The 19,304-nt window shown below is 41.5% G+C and overlaps 1 protein-coding gene across 1 annotated transcript in view; it reads right to left on the bottom strand.

Moving 5' to 3' along the window:
• The window catches only part of rftn1a (raftlin, lipid raft linker 1a), a 36,215-nt gene that overhangs the window by 4,729 nt on the left and 12,182 nt on the right, over nucleotides 1-19,304 (bottom strand). The window contains exons 3-6 of the mRNA XM_072676471.1: nucleotides 9,649-9,832; nucleotides 8,840-8,951; nucleotides 6,154-6,682; nucleotides 1,227-1,430 (exon numbers count right to left, since the gene is read on the bottom strand). Of these exons, the coding sequence (XP_072532572.1) occupies nucleotides 1,227-1,430; nucleotides 6,154-6,682; nucleotides 8,840-8,951; nucleotides 9,649-9,832 (1,029 nt within the window). The remainder of the gene's footprint in view (nucleotides 1-1,226; nucleotides 1,431-6,153; nucleotides 6,683-8,839; nucleotides 8,952-9,648; nucleotides 9,833-19,304) is intronic.

Raw genomic sequence — 19,304 nt, 5'->3', positions numbered from 1 at the left:
AATTCTGAAATAGTGTATAATTATATGAGTGTTTCACAGGAATTCCCAGTTTTAACATTCAAGGTAAACTATGGACAGATGCCATCTCTGCCGCTGCTCCCTGCTCCTGGATTTACTTTCCTGCTCCGCCCCAGAGAAGGTCTGACCAATCAGCAGAGAGACCTTTCTCACATGGTTTATTGTTGCGTCTTTTGATGAGCTTGGATTTTTTTCCCCTGTGTGAAAACAAACCAGACCAAGAGGAAAACTCTCCAAGTTTACAAACTCCTAAACCGATTCAGACCAGAGCAATCAAACCGGCCAGAGGTGTGAAAATGCCCTAAAAGTAAAGCTTTCTGATAGTATCTATCATCACTGTCACGCGAAAACCTCACATACCTAAAATTCCAACTTAACCTAAGTATTTTGGAGCATTTCTATTGGTCCATTCATTGGTGACAATATGCAAATTCAGTAAAAAACATTAGGACATCCCAGGAAAACCTTCGTTAAAAATATTTCTGATGCTAGATGCTGTACTTTAACATCAGATGTGTCGAGACCTCAATGCTACCATGACGATATTTTAGGACCGTTTGAGTCTTCTTTACTGATCTTGAGGTTCTGCTGTGGACGATGGTCTGATCTGGTCATGTTGGTCAGCTGTTCCTCTGGTAGATGATTTAGTGGACAGTGGACAGTGGAACAGCGGCTGATCTCTAACTGTTCTGAGATCTGTTTAAACCCCTTCCATCAACAAACTCCTCTGCATCTCCACCCTTCTTTCTGAAGGCCTCAGAGAGCTCTCTGGATCTGACCATGATGGTGATCTTCTTCACCCCTCACTTCAACCATCAATCAAGATCAGACCAGAGTAAACATCTGAGGTTTAAATCAGACTCCAGACTCCTCCAGAATAATCCTCTCCAACCATGTTCTGATCATCTGCAGCTGATCTTCTGCTCCTGGTCTGATTCTACTCATCTGGAGTGATAAATGTTGGGGGGTTGAACTAAATTCTCACACGGAAATTACATTTCTATTAATTCTATTTCATAAATGATGACTGAAGACGTTTCCTCAGGTGTGTGAGTTTAGTTAGATCACCTCCATCTCTCAGTGTTGATCACATGAAGATCTATCAGACCTCCAGATGTTTAAATATGTTCTAGAATACACAGGTTTTCTTGGGGTGTCCAAAGTTTTTCACGACTGTATTTGTCTCTATGTGTTTCTGGCTTCGTTACCAGGATTATCACCCAAGTGAAAGTAGCCATCGATGAGTTGGGCGCCACTTCTGAAGTGCTGGGTCATGTGATCTAGCCAGTGAGCGTCGACCGTGCTGATGAGCCCTGCCTCCGCGTGCACCTGCAGGGGAATCCGTAAGGAGTAGAACCGTGGAGAACCAGAGAGCACCACAGCATGGTTATAGAGGGCAAACACCTGCACACCTGAGAGACACAACACAGAGAGACATCAGTTCACAGAGGGGATACAGCACACTCACCTCCAGAGCTATTCACTCGCTCGAGTCTTATTACCAGCTTGATCCTGCACTGGGGAAAATGTGGTACAGTTACCTGCATCTTTACTAATTACAGCATGTACACAGCCCTGAGTCTTCTTCTAGAAAGGTGAAGGAGCTGAGACAACATACAGTGTGGTCCAAAAGTCTGAGACCACTGATTTAAATTTTTTTGTTATTAATTTATTAAATTGTATTAATTTATTGCTTTACAAATTGGAATGAAATGTGAATTAAAGTGAGGAGCAGAACTGTTGAACTTTTTAATGAATTTCAGAATTTATTTATTTTGGTGTCTCTAAAATAAAAAAAATGTTCAATTAAAATATAATCACTAAGTACTGAATAAATAATCATTGTAGTAATTATAATTATTTTAAAAGACACTTAAATACTTACTTCACAATTAAACACCACTTAAAATACAAACCCTGTTTATACCAAATAAAGATAACCTATAACCTCACCTGTTCGCAATTCACCTGTTCATTATGGAATTTGACAACAATGTGACTTAATTATTCTTTAAACGTTTTACTTTTTTTTTTTTTATAGACATAATTCGAAATATGTTTATATTCATATTAAGCATTGAAAGTATTTTTGTACATTTGCTAGTTAAATAAAGGGTTAAAAGAATGAATGAAATTGAAAACGAGACTGATGTTTTTAGTGCGAGTAATTTACAAAATCTCAGCTTTTCTGGAAAAACAGGGTTTTCTCATTAGGGCTGGGCGATACTGCAAAATTATTATATCACAATATTTAAAGCACGATATTTATATTTTATATCACAATATTTATATTATATCACAATATTTAGCGCGATACACATGACTAAATTACAATGATAATTCATATAATAATTATTATAATAATAATAATATAATAATAATAAATGCTTACTTCCTCATTTAACACCCAATACAATAAAATACAAACCCTGTTTATACCCAATTAAGATAACCTCATCTGTTCACAATTCACCTGCTTATTATATAATTTTACAAAAACTTGACATAATTATTCTTTGCTTTACTTTTACTTTGTCTCGTCTAACTTTTGTTTTGTGTTGTAGACATAATTTAAAAATATATTTATATTCACATTAAACATAAGTATTTTTTTTACTTTTTTAAACTAAGGTTTAAAGAAATTGTAAATGTAAAGATTGATGTTTTTAGTGCTTTAGTACATTTCTGGAAACAGGGTTTTCTTATCAAGGCTGGGCGATATGGCAAAATTTTTATATCACAATATACAAAAACTTTTTACACGATATTTTGCACGATACACATGACTAAGTTATATTTCCAGCGGAATAAATGTTTACTTTCTAATTAAACAACATTTAAAAAACAAAACCCAGTTTCTGGAAAAGTTTTTGACTTTTTGTTAAATGCAATAAAAAAATTCTCTTAAACATAAAAAAAAGATTTCTAATGTTTTCACTGAACAGCTGAAGTGCTTTTGTAAATATTAACAAATATAGAATTTACTGCAGCACAGAACTCCTGAAACCGGTGACAGTTTCCATTTCCACTAAGTTACATCACTTTTCTTATTAATTGCACATTTTAAAGCTTGGGGACTGATGATACAGAGCTCTGCAGTTGTGCAGGTGGGATTTTTGCCCATTCTTGTTTAAAATAAGAAGCTTTAGCTGCTCAGCTGCAGCTATTTGGTGCATGTTTATTTTCTTTCACTGTTAGCAAGATTAACATTTCTGACTAAGCTATTCCTTTGATGTCAATCATTGCACCAGTTGCTTACCTCGTATTTTCCAGTATTTCAAATAATTGATTTTTAAATATCACACACTAATTCGTTTTTAAGTGCTAATTTGCATAACAGTAATGATAAACTGTAATCTTAATTATTTCCATTTTTTCATTTTTTTCTGTTTCTTTTAATACATTTCCCAGCCGATAATGAACTATATTATTAATGATATTAATATTTAACGTGGCATCCATTTCTATTCACTATTTATGATTAATAAAAAATAGTTTTTGGTCATTCATAATTGTTACAAAGTCATTTGAACAATACAATAAGTTTTGGTCTGCGGACGCCGCTGGCCGACCCTCCTCCTCGTGACGTGCCATGCATTTTCACCAGGAGACAGATCTGGACTGCAGGCTGTTTGTAGGGAGTGCAGAATGAGGCCTGGCTTTGTCTTACTGAAATAACCACGGACTTTCCAGGAAGGGGACGTCGCCTGGATGGCAGCATATGTCTCTGTAAAATCCCAATATATGCTTCTGTGTCAATGGAACCTGCACACATATGGGAGTCAGCCATGCTGTGGGCTCTGATGTCCCCCGATGCCGTGACAGACGCTGGCTTTTGAGCCTTTCACTGGTAACAGTCAAATTTGGAATGGAGACTTAGACGTCTGGACGTCTGGTTTTCCAAAGAAGAAGCTGAAGCGTGGACTCATCTGACCGTAGCTCGTTTCCACTGTCCTTCAGCCCATCTGAGATGGGCCTGGGCCTGATGCCGGCCTTGTCCTTGTCCTTGCACACCAGAGTTTCAGGTTGCATTTCTTGGAGCAGCGGCGGATGCTTGAAAGTGACCGTGGTTTTTTGGAAGTGCTGGAGTCCATGTGGTTGTATTTATCACTGTAGCATGACGGCTTCATATTCAGGATCATCTGAGAGCTGGAAGACCACATGCATCCAACTATGGCTTCCTCCCTTACTTTTCCTGTTTCTTCAAATTCCCTGGATCTGTTCACAGCATTGTTTATGGTATGTTTGGACGGTAGACACTGAAATATCCATATTCTTCAGATGTTTAAGTTGAGAAATGTTCTATTTGAAATAAAGAACCACGAAGTGGTGGCAATGATCCTTCTTTTGATCCAAATTTTGTACCCTCACCTGCTTATTGTGGAATTTTTCAAAAACACGACTTAATTATTTGTTTAATTTTTTTTTCTCACTTTTATCTAACATTTTTTGTGTTTTTGTTTTGTAGACGTCAAATTCTATATTTGTTTATATTCACATTAAACATGAGAAGTCGTTTCTTTGTACTTTTGTCAGTGCAATAAAAGTTCAAAAGAATTAATGAAAGATTATTTCGTTAATAAACTTTTTTTGTGCGAGTAATTTACAAATTCTCAACTTTTCTGGAAACAGGGTTTGTATTAGAGCTGGGCGATTCAGCAAAATTATTACATCACAATATTTAAAGACATTTTCACATGATGTGATATTTATCACATTACCCACGACTGCGGACAAAATGAGTTCGGTAACGGCAGATTCTTAACAATTGTTAAAAATCTGCAGTTAGTTATTTAAAATAATATAGAATTAATTAGGCGTTTGTACATTTAGTTAAAAATCTCAAAACAACAAAAAATAAGATTCAAGGTTTTGTTCTGGCAGTGAGGGATGTAGTTATACACTGTACAATTTATAATTTTCTATACTATAAATGCTAAAATTGGTCATATTTTTATTAGCGCCCACCAGAGTTACATACTTGACAAATGTACACTAAAAAAAAGACGATATGACGATATTCATCATATACTCAGAAAAGCAGGGCTGTGCGTCACAGTAACAAAGCTAATCACAATACGAGGAAGTATTGACACGTGGCCCAAATGTGGTTTATATAAGTGCACAGACAGACTGACTGTATATTAAAAACACTCTGTTTATTATTTCTAGGGATGCAAATAACTTATATTCTTTGAATGCTGCTCTTATCCAGAGCGACCTGAAGTTAGACCATGTTAGAGGAAGGGGATGTAGTGCTGGTATAGTGAGGTGTGCTTCCTTAGGCAGGGAATCACACCCAAATCCGTTCAGGCTCTTACCCTTTACTCTACAGCGACCTCTAGGAATACTTTTACCCAAGGTAAGCTTTTCTTTTTCAGTTCAGGCTGATAAACAAGGCTAGTCTTTTTTAGTGCACATTTGTCAAGTATGTAACTCTGGTGGACGCTAATAAAAATAAGACCAATTTTAGCATTTATAGTATAGAAATGATCAAATATACAGTGTATAACTACATCCCCTCACTGCCAGAACAAAACCTTGAATCTTAGTTTTTGTTTTGACATTTTTAACTAAATGTACAAACACCTGCTGCTCTTTACAGAGTGTATACATTTGAATGGCCCAATAGAAATAGTCTAAATAAATGTATTAATTAAATATTATTTTAAATAACTTAATAATCAACACACTATAATGTATATAGTTACAACTTATAACTATAAAGTAAAATAAACTTCTTGGTAAATTCTTTTTTAACATTTTAACAATGTTTTGTTCTGTCAGCAATGAAATACATACTTATGCAAAAGTTTGGGCGCCCCTGGTCAAATGAACAATGTAAATATGTGAACAAATCTTCACAGCAAAACAAATCATTCTAAAAGAATCTGCCTGTTTTCCTATTTTTTACTGTATGTAATTGAAAATATGTAAAACATAGCATATTTAATGTACCATTACTTTTGCACAGACAATATTAAATATTTAAATAAACAGTAATGATGCTTAAGAATGTGCAGAAGTGTCTCTGATTTACACTCACAACAGCAACATTACATCAGGTTTGACCAGGAGTCCCAAACTGTTTGTATAGGATGTTTTGGTATCGTTATGGCAGAAACTGGAGCTCACGGTTGAGGGAATGGGTGGTTCCGGGTCCCTTGACCTGACCCGGGTTCTCTGGCCTTTGATTTTCTTGGCTGGCCTGAAGGGGACGTTTCCCCTCAGCGCTGTGCGGTTCTCCTGAGCTGCCTCTGGATGCCTCTGTTTGTGTCTGCTGTCCAGTCTCAGAGTCCTGAAGGTCTGAGCCTGGATGTTCAGCAGGAAAAGACGGCTGAAGGTTCTGGCACTGGCAGCTGTCTGGTTCTTGCTGTTGATGAGCCTCACTTCCAGAGTCCTGGCTTGGAGACGTCTTGTTTCGATAGCTCTGCTCTTCAAGGTCCTGTAGATGATCCCCGTTCTTGCAGGGGTTGATTTGTTGGTCCTGGTGGTCGCTGGATGGGCTGAGTGTTGGGGCTTCTGTGTGCTGATGTATGGGGGAGGGGCTAGAGTGCAGGGAGGAGAGTTCCTCTGTATCACCATGTCCCAGAAAACAAGGCCCACCACCAGGCTGCTGCAGAAAGCCCACAAACAGAACCCCAGAATCCGCCAGGTCCTGAACCTGCAGGCGCCAAGATCAACAGACAGAGATTAATGAAGGAACCTTCAGAGCGTTATAAGGGGGGGTGGAGTCGGAAAGTAACGCCTCCAGAGCTCCAGAGTTCGTTTGAAAAAGTTAGTTTTTATAATTGTAATTAATTTCGGTGCAAAAATAAAAAATTATGCGCCACAACTGCAAGAGGCAGGACCTTCCCGGTGACATCACCACATAGCCTGGCTAGACTGTTCATTTTCATGAACAATAGGTTACTAAGAAGGGATTTTTTCACAGGACAGTCCTACCGAGGACCCATCCTACCATCAACACTGCACTTAAAGGAAAGCACCAGCCTCCAGCTCCACCGCAACATCGCGAGTTGGCTGGTACAGGAGTGATGATGGGAGACAGCGCCATCTACCAACCTGCAGCGTTGTGCTCCCTCAGACTCTGGCTGCTGATGGCATAATAGAAAATTATATATTGTATTACATCTCTCACTGTCAGAAACAAACCTTGAATCTTATTTTTTGTTGTTTTGAGATTTTTAACTAAATGTACAAATGCCTGCTGCTCTTTACAGAGTGTATACATTTAAATGGGCCAATAGAAATAGCCAAAATATAAAACAATAATAAAAAATAAAATAAAAAATAATAATTAAATATTATATTTATTGATTGATTCTTTTTTCTTTTTAACTTGCGACCCCCAGGCCATATTGGTAGTGCGTTAGACTGTCGATTCAGAATTGTCCACGTCCGCATCCATTTTCTCTCCAACCTGTAGCTCTAATTCTTATATTTAACAGATTATTTATAGACCGCCTCCTTCAATCAGACAGAAATTGTGTTTGAATGGGGAAATAAAACCTACAACTGCAATAGAATATATCCGATTATTCAAAGAACTAGTCTGATTGAGGTCTGATCTTGTCTTTGTATGCAATCAAATCCTCACAGCAATGCTCCTCCTTCAAAATCTAGTAGACTAGAGTCTTCTCTGGACAGTAGAGACAGAAATACTCCAACAAAAGCAGGATCAGCTCTTTTAATACCCTTGATTTTGGTAGAAATGATGAATGTCCCCTTCTAATGAATGCTGAATTCCTTTAAGTTGCACCCATTGCTGACACAGATGTGCAAATGCACACACACAGCTTGTCTAGCCCCTGTAAAGAGGTAATTCCAGTAGATTAGGACTCTCTGGAGCAGATCAACATCATGACCCTCTTAGTACCATGTCAGGCTAATGGCAGACATGGGCTAGAGGGGTATACTGTTATCTGGAACGATGGTCCTCTATCCAGAACTTTTGGGATGAGTTCAGTAAACTCCTCACAGCAATGCTGCTCCTCCAAAATCTAGTAGAAAGTCTTCTTCTCTGGACAGTAGAGACAGTTACTCCAACAAAAGCAGGATCGACTCTTTTTAATACCCTTGATTTTAGTAGAAACGAAGAATCAGCAGGTGTCCCAATACTTTTGCCTATACAGTGTATACCAAATACAATAGAAAGTGTATTGGGGAGGAATGGGAGGTAATACTACAGCTGGACTAGAATACGTCCGACTGTTTTAAGGGCTAGTCTGACTGACGTACTCTATTCTGACTGAGTTATGAGTGGGATTATTAACAGATTATCAGACTGCATATAAATGTGGATAGTTAGCTGGACGCTGCTGCTGCTGATAGACATTTTGCTCCATCATAATAAACACTGCACTGTTCTACTTCCCAACGTTTCTCACTCCTCCAGTATCTCCAGTTCACCAGTGTTCAGCTACAAAAGGCTAATCGAATTATTATTATTTATTAATATTATCTTCCGGATGCAGACTCGCGCAGATCTGCCTCCCAAACACACAAACACACACATCCTTAAACCATCAGTAAATGTCACATGGCTTAAACATCCTCACATGCAGCCACAGGCATCGTCAAACACAGCTTATCTCTATAGAAATGTCATTACTGAAAAGGCAGAAAGGTCAGGGAATAATGGCGGTCACAGGCAGTGGATGCGGGGTGTCACTCACGTTCCCCCGTCCCTCGTGCTTCGTTATTTAGTTTGAGCTGTTCTCAGCTGCATGTAAGGCATAATGAACCGCCTCTGCCTGTGAACTGAAAAGGAAAACGAGCGCCGGGTCAGGGACAGAGACAGACCCGCCGCCAAGCTGACCTTTTTCACGTAGCCCTGGATCACTTCCGGAGCAGGAGCCTGAAGCCCAGAGAAGCACACGTCTGTCTCCAAGCGAGGCCTGACGCACTTCAGCACACCGTTCTCTGAACAGCTGTGAGATCAATACACAACACAAAGAACAACAGCCATAACATTAGTACCACTGACTGATGAGGTGATATGGAAACATCGATCTATCTTCATCTACATGGGGCTGCTTTAAGGTCGAGGGGTGGATCTACATATTAGGCAGCGAGTGAACGGTCGGTTCTTGAAGGTGATGAAGGTGATGAAGAAAAATGGACAAGCGTAAGAATCTGAGACACTTTGACAAGAAGAACCCAAACTGTGGTGTTTTAGATAATGACCAGGTCAGAACTTCTCCAGAACATCAGCAGGCAGGTCTTGTGGGGTGTTCTCTCTCTCGGTATGCAGTGGTCAGTACTGACCTACCAAAAGTGCTCTAAGGAAGGACAACCGGTGAACCGGCGACAGGGTCATGGGCAGCTAGAGCTTACTGATGCTCATGGAGGCCCCCCCCCACCTCACATCTCACAGGGCTTACAGGACAAGCTGCTGACTGCTGTCTGATCTTGGTTCCAGATACAACAGCAGGACACCTTCAGAGATCTTGTGGAGTCCAGTAGCTGGGAGCTGTGGAGCATCCCATTCTATTGGTCAGTAAATAATACAGCTGTGTAAGAACATCTGTCTCAGCAATGGCTGCATGTCTGAATACTTCTGGACCCCATGTCTTCACTTTGTACAAAAACAAGTGTGTGTGTGTGTGTGTGTGTTTGGAGACATACCTGTTAGTCTCTCTGATGAGCACAGCACGGTGCAGCTGCCTCTGTAGGTTTGCCCTGGCAGGGCCGCACGAGTGAACGAATGGGTGAACAGCAGCCAGTATAAAACCCTGCTGATACAGCTCACACACCTGCACAGGTAACTCTCTCACTGAGGACAGACACAGCAAGGACGACACTGCCACCTCTGTAAGGGAGAGAGAGTAAGAGAGAGGGTGGGATGAATAGAGATAATGTCATTTTAACATTTAGATTACACTGAAGGCCTTTAGCAGACCTTCTTCTCCAGAGTGACTAGACCTGAGTCCAGAAGATCCTCTAATCTTAGACTCTACTAAACACAAGTCAATATACAGACCATAATACTCTACTCTTCACCCAAGTCCTCTCAGAAGAGGAGGGTCTTCAGTCTGGGTTTGAGGACAGTGAGCGTTGGACTCTGCTGTTTGGACACCCGGGGGAAGTTCGTTCCACCACTTCGGTGCAGGACAGTAAAAAGTCTGGACGCTCGTCTTCCGTGGATCTTAAAGGATGGCGGGTCGAGCCGAGCCGTACTTGGAGCTGGAAGGGCTCTTGGTGCAGATCGGCTTTTGACCATCGCCATCAAGTACGGAGGGGCTGGCTGGTCCAGTCTTGGCTTTGTAGGCCAGAGTCAGGGGTCTGAATCTGATGACCTGGGCAGCAGCTACAGGAAGCCAGTGAAGAGAGAACGCAGCAGAGGAGGAGGAGCTGAACATGGCTGAACTTAGAAACGTTGAAGACGACCCGACCCGACCTGTGTTCTGGATCAGCTGCAGGGGTAAGTGTAAGAATCTGAGACACTTTGACAAGAAGAACCCAAACTGTGATGTTCTAGACAATGACTGGGTCAGAACATCTCCGGAACATCAGCAAGCAGGTCTTGTGGTGGGTTCTCTCACGGTATGCAGTGGTCAGTACTGACCTACCAAAAGTGCTCCAAGGAAGGACAACCGGTGAACCTAAGGCTTGTTGATGCTCATGGAGGGCCGACCTTACAATTTACAGGGCTTAAAGGATCTGCTGCTACTCAATATTAGGTACTAATGTTATGGCTGCTCACTGTAGATGACTAAAGTCTGGGATAAACTGTATTTAATAAAATGATTGATATATTCTGGTGGTTTCACACTATATCACAATATTCTTTTTATTATTCTTTTTATTTATTGAAACATAATTTTACCATGTAAAAAATGAAGGCTTTGAGTACTACAGGGTTTGTTTCACTTATATTCAAGTAAATTATATATATTTATATATATCAAAGAATATTTAAAATACTTTTTTATATATTTAAAATATATTTAATATTTAAAACTGAATTATAAATTGAACTGAAGCCTGTCTGTGTAGGTTAACAGTGGCTTATTTTACTACTAATACACATTTTAATCATTTTTTTTAATATAATTTGTCAATTTTTTCCCTTTTTGGTTCTGCCAATTAACCCACCTGTTCATAGCTAAGCACTAGCAATGCTCCCGACACCAGGAGGGTAAGGACTTACACACATCTCCTTCAATACATGCCAGCCACCTCCTGACAGACAAACACACTCAGGTACAGCGGCGTGTCAGGTTTACCCATTACAGCCACACAGGGCAAGGCGAATCACCATGGTAACCCTCTTGGGAGTGAGTGTGAATGTGGGAGACTCTGTCTTAGCACTCGTCTCCCGGAGCATTAAGGGACCCTAGGTAGTTAGCATAGCTATTATAGCTGAAGCGTGAGCAATCAGTAGATTAGCAAAGTATACACGAGGTTAATCAACTGATAAGTCTGCTGAGAATTCCTGTGTGTGAGTGTGTGTGTGTGTGTGTGTGTGTTGTGATTTCATCTCATCTGCATAGGTCTCTGGAGAAAACTGCAGCTAATGTGTTCCCACAAGACAGAGAAGAGAGAGAGAGAGGGAGGGAGGGCGAGCGAGAGGTGTGAACCGTTTCATTTTCGGCCCATCCTGCCAAATAACAAATCATCTAATCTGTTCACACACACACACTAACACACACACACACACTTTCAGTGCCACGTCCAAATGAACTAGCAAGCAGGGAGTGGAGGACCAGGGGAAGAGCTCACGGCTTCTTATGGTGATTAAGACGGTTTGTCAAAATGGATAATACATGGAGCATATGTCTACTTTGGCTACAGCTGGCTGTGAAAACAAGCAGAAGGAAGAGTGAAGTAGGTGTAGTGCAGAAGACCTTCCCAAACCTTCCTGTACGGAGGCGTACTGCTGCCAAGCACAATAAAAGTGCTACTAAGAGATAATACACTACATGGACAAAAGTATTGGGACACCTGCTCAGCATCAGTGAAGTCAGGTTGTTGGATGATCATCACCCCACCTCCACATCCTAAAAGAACTGGATGGAGCTCCACCACCATCCATCATTCCAGAGAACACAGTTCCTCCATTGCTCCATGCATGTTCCTCAATGCTGGGGGGCTTTATACCCCTCTACTAGCCCACGCCTGGCATTATTAGGCAGCATGGAGCCAATAGGGTCATGATGTTTATTTATCTGCTCCAGAGAGTCCTATTCTATTGGCAGTACTTCTTCTCTACAGGGACTAGACAAGCTGTGTGTGTGCACGTCTGTCTCAGCAATTGGTGCAATTTAAAGTAGTTCATTCATTAGAAGGGGTGTCCACAAACATTTGGACATGTAGTGTATTTATTATATATATAATTATGAGAAAGGAGTCGCTGGAGATGCCTAAATAGAAAAAGCATCTAAGAGGTTTGATCAAGTAGTTTTTACTCTAAAACTGAGGAATTCTTTGCAGTGTTTGGATACCATCAAATACCATCAGTGATGTGAATTAAATAAAAAAGCATTTCGCAAGGATTCGTTATTTTTGGCTCCTTGGCTTCCCTACAGTATGAGAGTGTTATGCACTTTTATTAAACGAGATGCCTGTAATTACTAATCAGATGTCTCTGATTTGAGCGCCCCCTCATGGTCAGCTTTACACATGCATTTCTGGACAGTGTGAGAGCTGCAGAAGCTTGATCTGAAGGTGTAGCAGCATGTGGGCTGAGGTGGTTGAGTAATACTACAGGATTTTACACTAATATGACTCTGTGGGTTCTGCAGCGTTACACAGCAGTTATGGAGAGAGGTTCTCCTCCTGCAGCTCCACCACCAGAGCTCCATAGTGCAGTAGCAGCAGCAGCGCTCCGGCCCGGAGTGGGAATGACGGAGACGCCGTTCTCCCCCTGTTCCAGTCAGTGGAGCATCAGTGTGATCCTGAAGCTGCTGGTTTTGCATAATGTAAAATCTGAATCATTTAATAAACTGAGCCACATCACATAAAAAAGACAATCTAGCCCGTTTTGAGATATTTCATAAGATATTCAATGATGCTGTCAATCTTATCATAATCTCATATAATTAACACCTTGTGAAAATTACATGCTTAAGATTTTACTGGAAACACCACTGAAGACCTGACTGACGTTTCGGAGACGTCATCCAGCCTTCATAATAGCCAGGTTTCCATCCACTGCAGTTATGCAAGGAAACTTTAGGCAGCGTAGTCGACCGTGATTAACAGCAGCATCAAAACAAGCAGAATGGAGAGATTTAGCTCAGACTGGGCTTTTACCGGAATCATCTTTTCCACTATTTGAGATCTTTTTATGGCTGGTTTGTTGTTCGCAGGTCAGAGCAGTGGTCCTCCTAATCAGGGCTGAAGTCTTAGTGCCACCCCGACGACGTCCACCATACATCTGGGAGCGCAAAAGCAGCACAGTTCTGGCAGAGCAGTAAGAGCAGAGCCAGCTTTGGATTCTGCAGAATTTCAGAATGTGGAAAGCAGCCTTTGAAAAGCTGTGTGTCATGACAGGACTATTCGTAGGGCCAGTCGTTTCTCCAGCCACCTGTGCCAACTGATAAGAGAATCATGTGACTTACAGCCAGATGCGTCATCATTTATTCGAAAAACCCTTTTCCATCACTCTCCTGCACTTCAACTTTAGCGATATTCTAACGTAGAATTTCTAGCATAAAAAACATTTTGTGAGATTTGGGTGTTTCCCCCCATTTGTGAGCCTTTTTCCTTCGATTTTGAATGCAGATTTTCAAAATTTGCAAAAACCTGGTGAATGGAAAAAACGCTAAAGTGTCTCAGATTCTTACGCTTGTCCATTTTTCCTGCTTCATCACCTTCATCATCTTCAAGAACTGACTGTTCACTCACTGCCTAATATGTAGATCCACCCCTCGACAGACAGGAGACACTGGACCCAAATCATCAGTGCTATTCATTCATGTTAATAATGCCAGGCGTGGGCTAGTAGAGGGTTCTATAAAGCCCCCAGCATTGAGGAGCTGTGGAGCAGTGGAAGAACTGTGTTTTCTGGAATGATGGTGGTGGAGCTCCACCTAATACTTTTGGGAGTTGGGGATGATGAGGTGGGGTGGTGATCATCATCATCCAACATTCTGACCTCACTAACGCTCTTGTCAGTGAATGCAATCAAATCCTCACAGCAATGCTCCTCCTCCTAAATCTAGTAGAAAGCCTTCTTCTCTGGACAGTAGACACAGTTACTCCAACAAAAGCTGGATCAGCTCAAGAAAGATAAGAGATAAGCTGATGTCCCATTACTTTTGTCCATAAAATGTGATTGGATATGACTGAAATTATCACTTGGGTAAGTGTTACAGTGGGTTGCCACATTGCACAGACAAAGCCCCTGATGCCCCAAACCTGGAAGAGCCCTAAACTCACCGACTTTGCAGAGAGTCTGAGAGAGAAGCAGAAACAGAGAGGTGTGATGACACTGTTTTCACTAAACACTTTTTTCTGCTTGGGTGAGGTGTCACTTTCTGTCATCTCCAGCGCAGTAGAGTGTCTGCGGGGGTTTACAGGAGATGAGGTTGTTGTGTTGCGGCCCATGTAACAATAATGATGTGGTTCTTTGCTTCAGGAATGCTTTCTGCATACACACACACACAGAAAGACCCCAAGGGTTGTTCCACAATCTGCTGGTAACCCCCCAACCCCCCTCCAAAAAAAACCTTTCCTTTATTACTTCTGCTGTGCGATGTCATTCTGTGGTACGGTGCATTACATTTAGCTGATGCTCTTACTCAGAGAGACTTACGAGGTTACTGGTATGACAGAGGGGAGCCAGTGTAGTGTTGGGAGTCTTGCCCAAGGACTCCTATTAGTGTAGCACAGCACCCCGCCTGGGAATCGAACCCCAGTCCCCCATGTGGTGAGGTAGCTCACTGGCAGGCAGCTAGTGGTGTTATCTGGTGCGCCACATCAACCACCAACATGTGGTCACCCTAAGGTCCTGTAATCGAGGCTGTAATATGTCTACATTAGGATCTCTAACAGTAAGAAGCTTAATTTCACTGCTGCTTGATGATGAAGGGGTGAAGGCAGTTCTGCTGTAGGCAGTGGTAATACTGTAGGTCAGTGTGCATTCATATGTGTGTGTGTGTGTGTGTGTGTGTGTGTGTGTGTGTGTTGGGTCTCAGACTAAACAGTTGTGCTGTTGTACTGTCTCAGCAACAGCATGCGTATGTAGTGCCTGTAGATAATTTGATCAGCCATAACATTAAAACCAGCTAAAGTAAGTCTGGGTCCAGTGTCTCCTGTCTGTCGAGGGGTGGATCTACATATTAGGCAGTGAGTGAACAGTCAGTTCTTGAAGATGATGAAGGTGATGAAGCAGGAAAAATGGACAAGTGTAAGAATCTGAGACACTTTGACATGAAGAACCCAAACTGTGATGTTCTGGATAATGACTGGGTGAGAACATCTCCAGAACATCAGCGAGCAGGTCTTGTGGGGTGTTCTCTTCCGGTATCCAGTGGTCAGTACTGACCTACCAAAAGTGCTCCAAGGAAGGACAACGGTGAACTGGCAGCAAGGGCATGTGCACCCAAGGCTCATTGATGCTCATGGAGGTCCCGCCCACCTCACAGCTTACAGGAGGACTTACAGGATCTGCTGCGAAGGTTAGTCTTGGTGTTCCAGATCCCAAAGCAGGACACCTTGAGAGGTCTTGTGGAGTCCTTACTGCTGTAGCGGCATAAGGGGAACCTGATCAATTACTCACTGTTAGGTACTAATGTTTTGGCTGATTGGTGTAAATTGTAAAATACTCATTATAGAATACCAGTCTGATCCAATATTAGAAAACGGTGTAAACTCGTCATCTTCAGCTAAGAACCACAACAACAAACCTACCAGAGAAAAGCAGCAGCAGTCTGTGATCCTAGAAATCTGTGGCCACCAGCCTCTAAATATTGATAGATCATAAATATTTGAGTGTGTGTTTATGATTGGCAAATGGGAGATTTCAGCTTCTTACGCCTGTACGTTTGGGGTGTGTTTGTAAGCAACCGCTTAATCTATTTTTCATTAGTGTGTAATACCCTGCTACCGAGTGGAGTTGTATTATTGATGCAGACAAAATTAAATTAAAGTGAGATTTTGACCGTGGATCCGGCTCAATGTCACCGAGACGACAGGTAGCAATATCTTCTCTCTCTCTCTCTCTCACACACACACACACACACACACACACAAATCCCCGAGCTCAGGAATGAACACTCTCCATCTCTTGGATCAGATAATCCTTTAAGGATGGCTGGCTGTTTGTTCCTCTCTCTCCGCCACTCTAAAAACACAAACTTCTTTCCTGATGGCCAGAATTCACACATCCCCACATCCTCCTCACTTACACACCAACACAGCTGCTGTTTCAGGTGTCTCTCCACCAAACTGTTCGAGCCGTGGAGGAATCAGTGAGTTTTACATAGGAATGACCCGCCTGTCTGACTACTGATGAGCACATAAACAGTGCAGGTGTGAAGAGAGTGTGGATGTTTCTCACAGGTTCAGGACAAAAACACCCTGAAAGACAGAGAATAAGCAGAGCTATCCTACACTGCAGACACCTGCCGCTCGAAAGGTTCCTCACTACGCTTCATTTACTGGTTTGGTTTTGGTTAGATTTAATATCAGGAATAGAACAGCCTTATTACACAAGAGGAAGAAGAGGAAGAAGAAGAAGATGAAGATGGTGAAGATGAAAAGGACAAAGATGAAAAAAAGGATGAAGATGAAAAAGGAAGAGGATGATGAAGATGGTAAAGATGAAAAGGATACAGATGGAGAAAAAGAAAGGATGATGAGGATGAAAAGGATAAAGACGAAAAAAGATGAAGATAAAAGGGATAAAGATGAAGAAAGGAAGAGGACAATGAACATGAAAAGGATACAGATGGAGAAAAAGAAAGGATGATGAAGATAAAAATAAATATGAAAAAGGGAAGATGATGATGAAGATGAAAAGGATGAAGATGAAGGATGATGATAAAACAGGTGTAAAGATAAAAAACAGAAAACTAGTAAAGTAGAAGATGAAGTTGGAGATGATCAAAACCACAAAGAACAATTCAGTTCAATTCAATTCAATTCAGTTTAGTTCAGTTCAGTTCAGTTCAGTTCAGTTCAGTTCAGTTTATTTCTAAAGGCTTTTTACAGCGAATGTCACACAGCAGCTTTACAGAGATCCGGGTCCGAGCCTCTTTAGAGCAGCTAGTGGCGACAGTGACAAGAAGATACTCCCTCGGGTCGAGAGGAAGAAACCTTGAGAGGAACCAAAACTCAAAAGGGGAAGCCGTCCTTCTCAGGTTGACACCAGATCAGGAAAATTATAATAATCAAAATAAAAAAAACAGGAATAAAAACAATAAAAAAACTAAACTGAATTAGGAGAAAAATTGCAAATGTGCCGTCAAGCCCTTCCTCTCACTTATCACTCGTTCAGTCTCTCGTCACTTCAAGACTTGACCACTGCAGCTCTCTTCTGGCTGGTCTCCCTCATCGCACCATCAGGCCCCTGCAGCTTATCCAGAACACAGCGGCACGGGTCTGGTTGTCTTCAACGTTTCTAAGTTCAGTCATGATCAGCTCCTCCTCTGCTGCGTTCTCTCTTCACTGTAGCTTCCTGTAGCTGCTGCCCAGGTCATCAGATTCAGACCCCTGACTCTGGTCTACAAAGCCAAGACTGGACCAGCCAGCCACTCCGTACTTGATGGTGATGGTCAAAAGCCGATCAGTACCAAGAGCCCTTCCAGCTTCAAGTACGGCTCGGCTCGACCCGCCATCCTTTAAGATCCACGGAAGACGAGCGTCCAGACTTTTTACTGTCCTGCACCGAAGTGGTGGAACAAACTTCCCCTGAGTGTCCGAACAGCAAGTCCAACGCTCTCTGTCCTCAAACCCAGACTGAAGACAAACCCTCCTCTTCTGAGAGTACTCAGGTGAAGAGAAGAGTACTATGGTCACCTTATTGACTTGTGTTTAGTAGAGTCTAAGATTAGAGGATCAGTCGCAAGCACAGCCATGAATCACTGCAATGCCCAGGACAGAGCAGGACAGCAGGCAGCAGAGTAGTGAAGTATCAGGATGGAACAGTTGGAACTGGGAACCCTAATAAACTTCAGAGAGCAGTTGTGGGAGATGAACAGCTGTATCCATACTGTAGTTTCCTAAAAAGAGGAGCTTAAGGAGCCAGTTTCTGCTCTTCACTCTGCTCTCCCTCTCCACAGTCTTTTCCCTTCTTCCTTTGAATTCATGACGAGACACTTACTGACTTTCACAGCACAATTCTCCCTCAAACAAAAGCAGTGTTAATATATTTAGAAACTCAGGCCCTCAGGGAATACACACTTCCCTCTCTCCCTCTCTTCACTCGGAGACTGATCTCAGCAGCTTCTTCGACAGCTCTCTGCTCTCTGTTCTGGAAGCACCATAAAGGAGCTCTTGATGGTAACGTATAAACAAGATTTTATAAGTATCACCTAAAATACTGTCTGTGTGTGAGTGTGTGTGTGTGTGTGTGTGTGTGTGTGTGTGTGTGTGTATACATTCCTAATGTGTGTCACACAGATAAACACGGGGTTTGGAAACGAGACGGACAGCATTTAAACAGTAATGCTGCTTTCCAAGAATTCTGAGAACTCCTCAGTGACAGAGAGACAGATCAGGACAAAAGTTAGATCAGAAAAGTTATGCAAAGCTTAATAAGCTCAGGGCATGACACCTAACAGTAGTGGGGTAACGGTTCACCAAACTCACGGTTCAGATCAGACCGCAGTTTTCGAGTCAGATATCGGATAATTTTTCGGATCAGCAAAAAAAGCCAAAAAGCAAAAAGTCGTTTTTTATTACAGTTTGAAAGGATTTTATGTTGCTGCCGTGTTTGTATTAGTGACTTATTTAGAGTCTGTATAAGTGACTTATTTAGAGTCTGTTTGGAATAGTTACTTTTATTTAGAGTCTGTGTATTAGTGGTTTTTATTTTGAGTCTGTTTGTATGGGTGACGTCGGTATTGGTGACATGAAATGTGTGACCTCACGCTCTGCCTGATACTGCATATACAGTTATGTCCATATATATTTGGACACTGACACATATTTCGTTTTTTTACCTGTTTACTGAAACATATTTAAGTTATAGTTATATAATTAAAATGGACACAAAGTCCAGCTTTTATTTGAGGGTATCCACATTAAAATTTAATGGAAGGATTTAGGAGTTTCAGCTCCTTAACATGTGTCACCCTTTGTATAATTGTTTCTAAGTAAGTAATTGGACAATT

This window comes from Salminus brasiliensis, chromosome 3, assembly GCF_030463535.1.
Source record: "Salminus brasiliensis chromosome 3, fSalBra1.hap2, whole genome shotgun sequence".
NCBI lineage: Eukaryota > Metazoa > Chordata > Actinopteri > Characiformes > Bryconidae > Salminus > Salminus brasiliensis.
The sequence above is the reverse complement of the archived record's forward strand: the minus strand, read 5'-3'. Positions and strand labels throughout refer to the sequence as shown.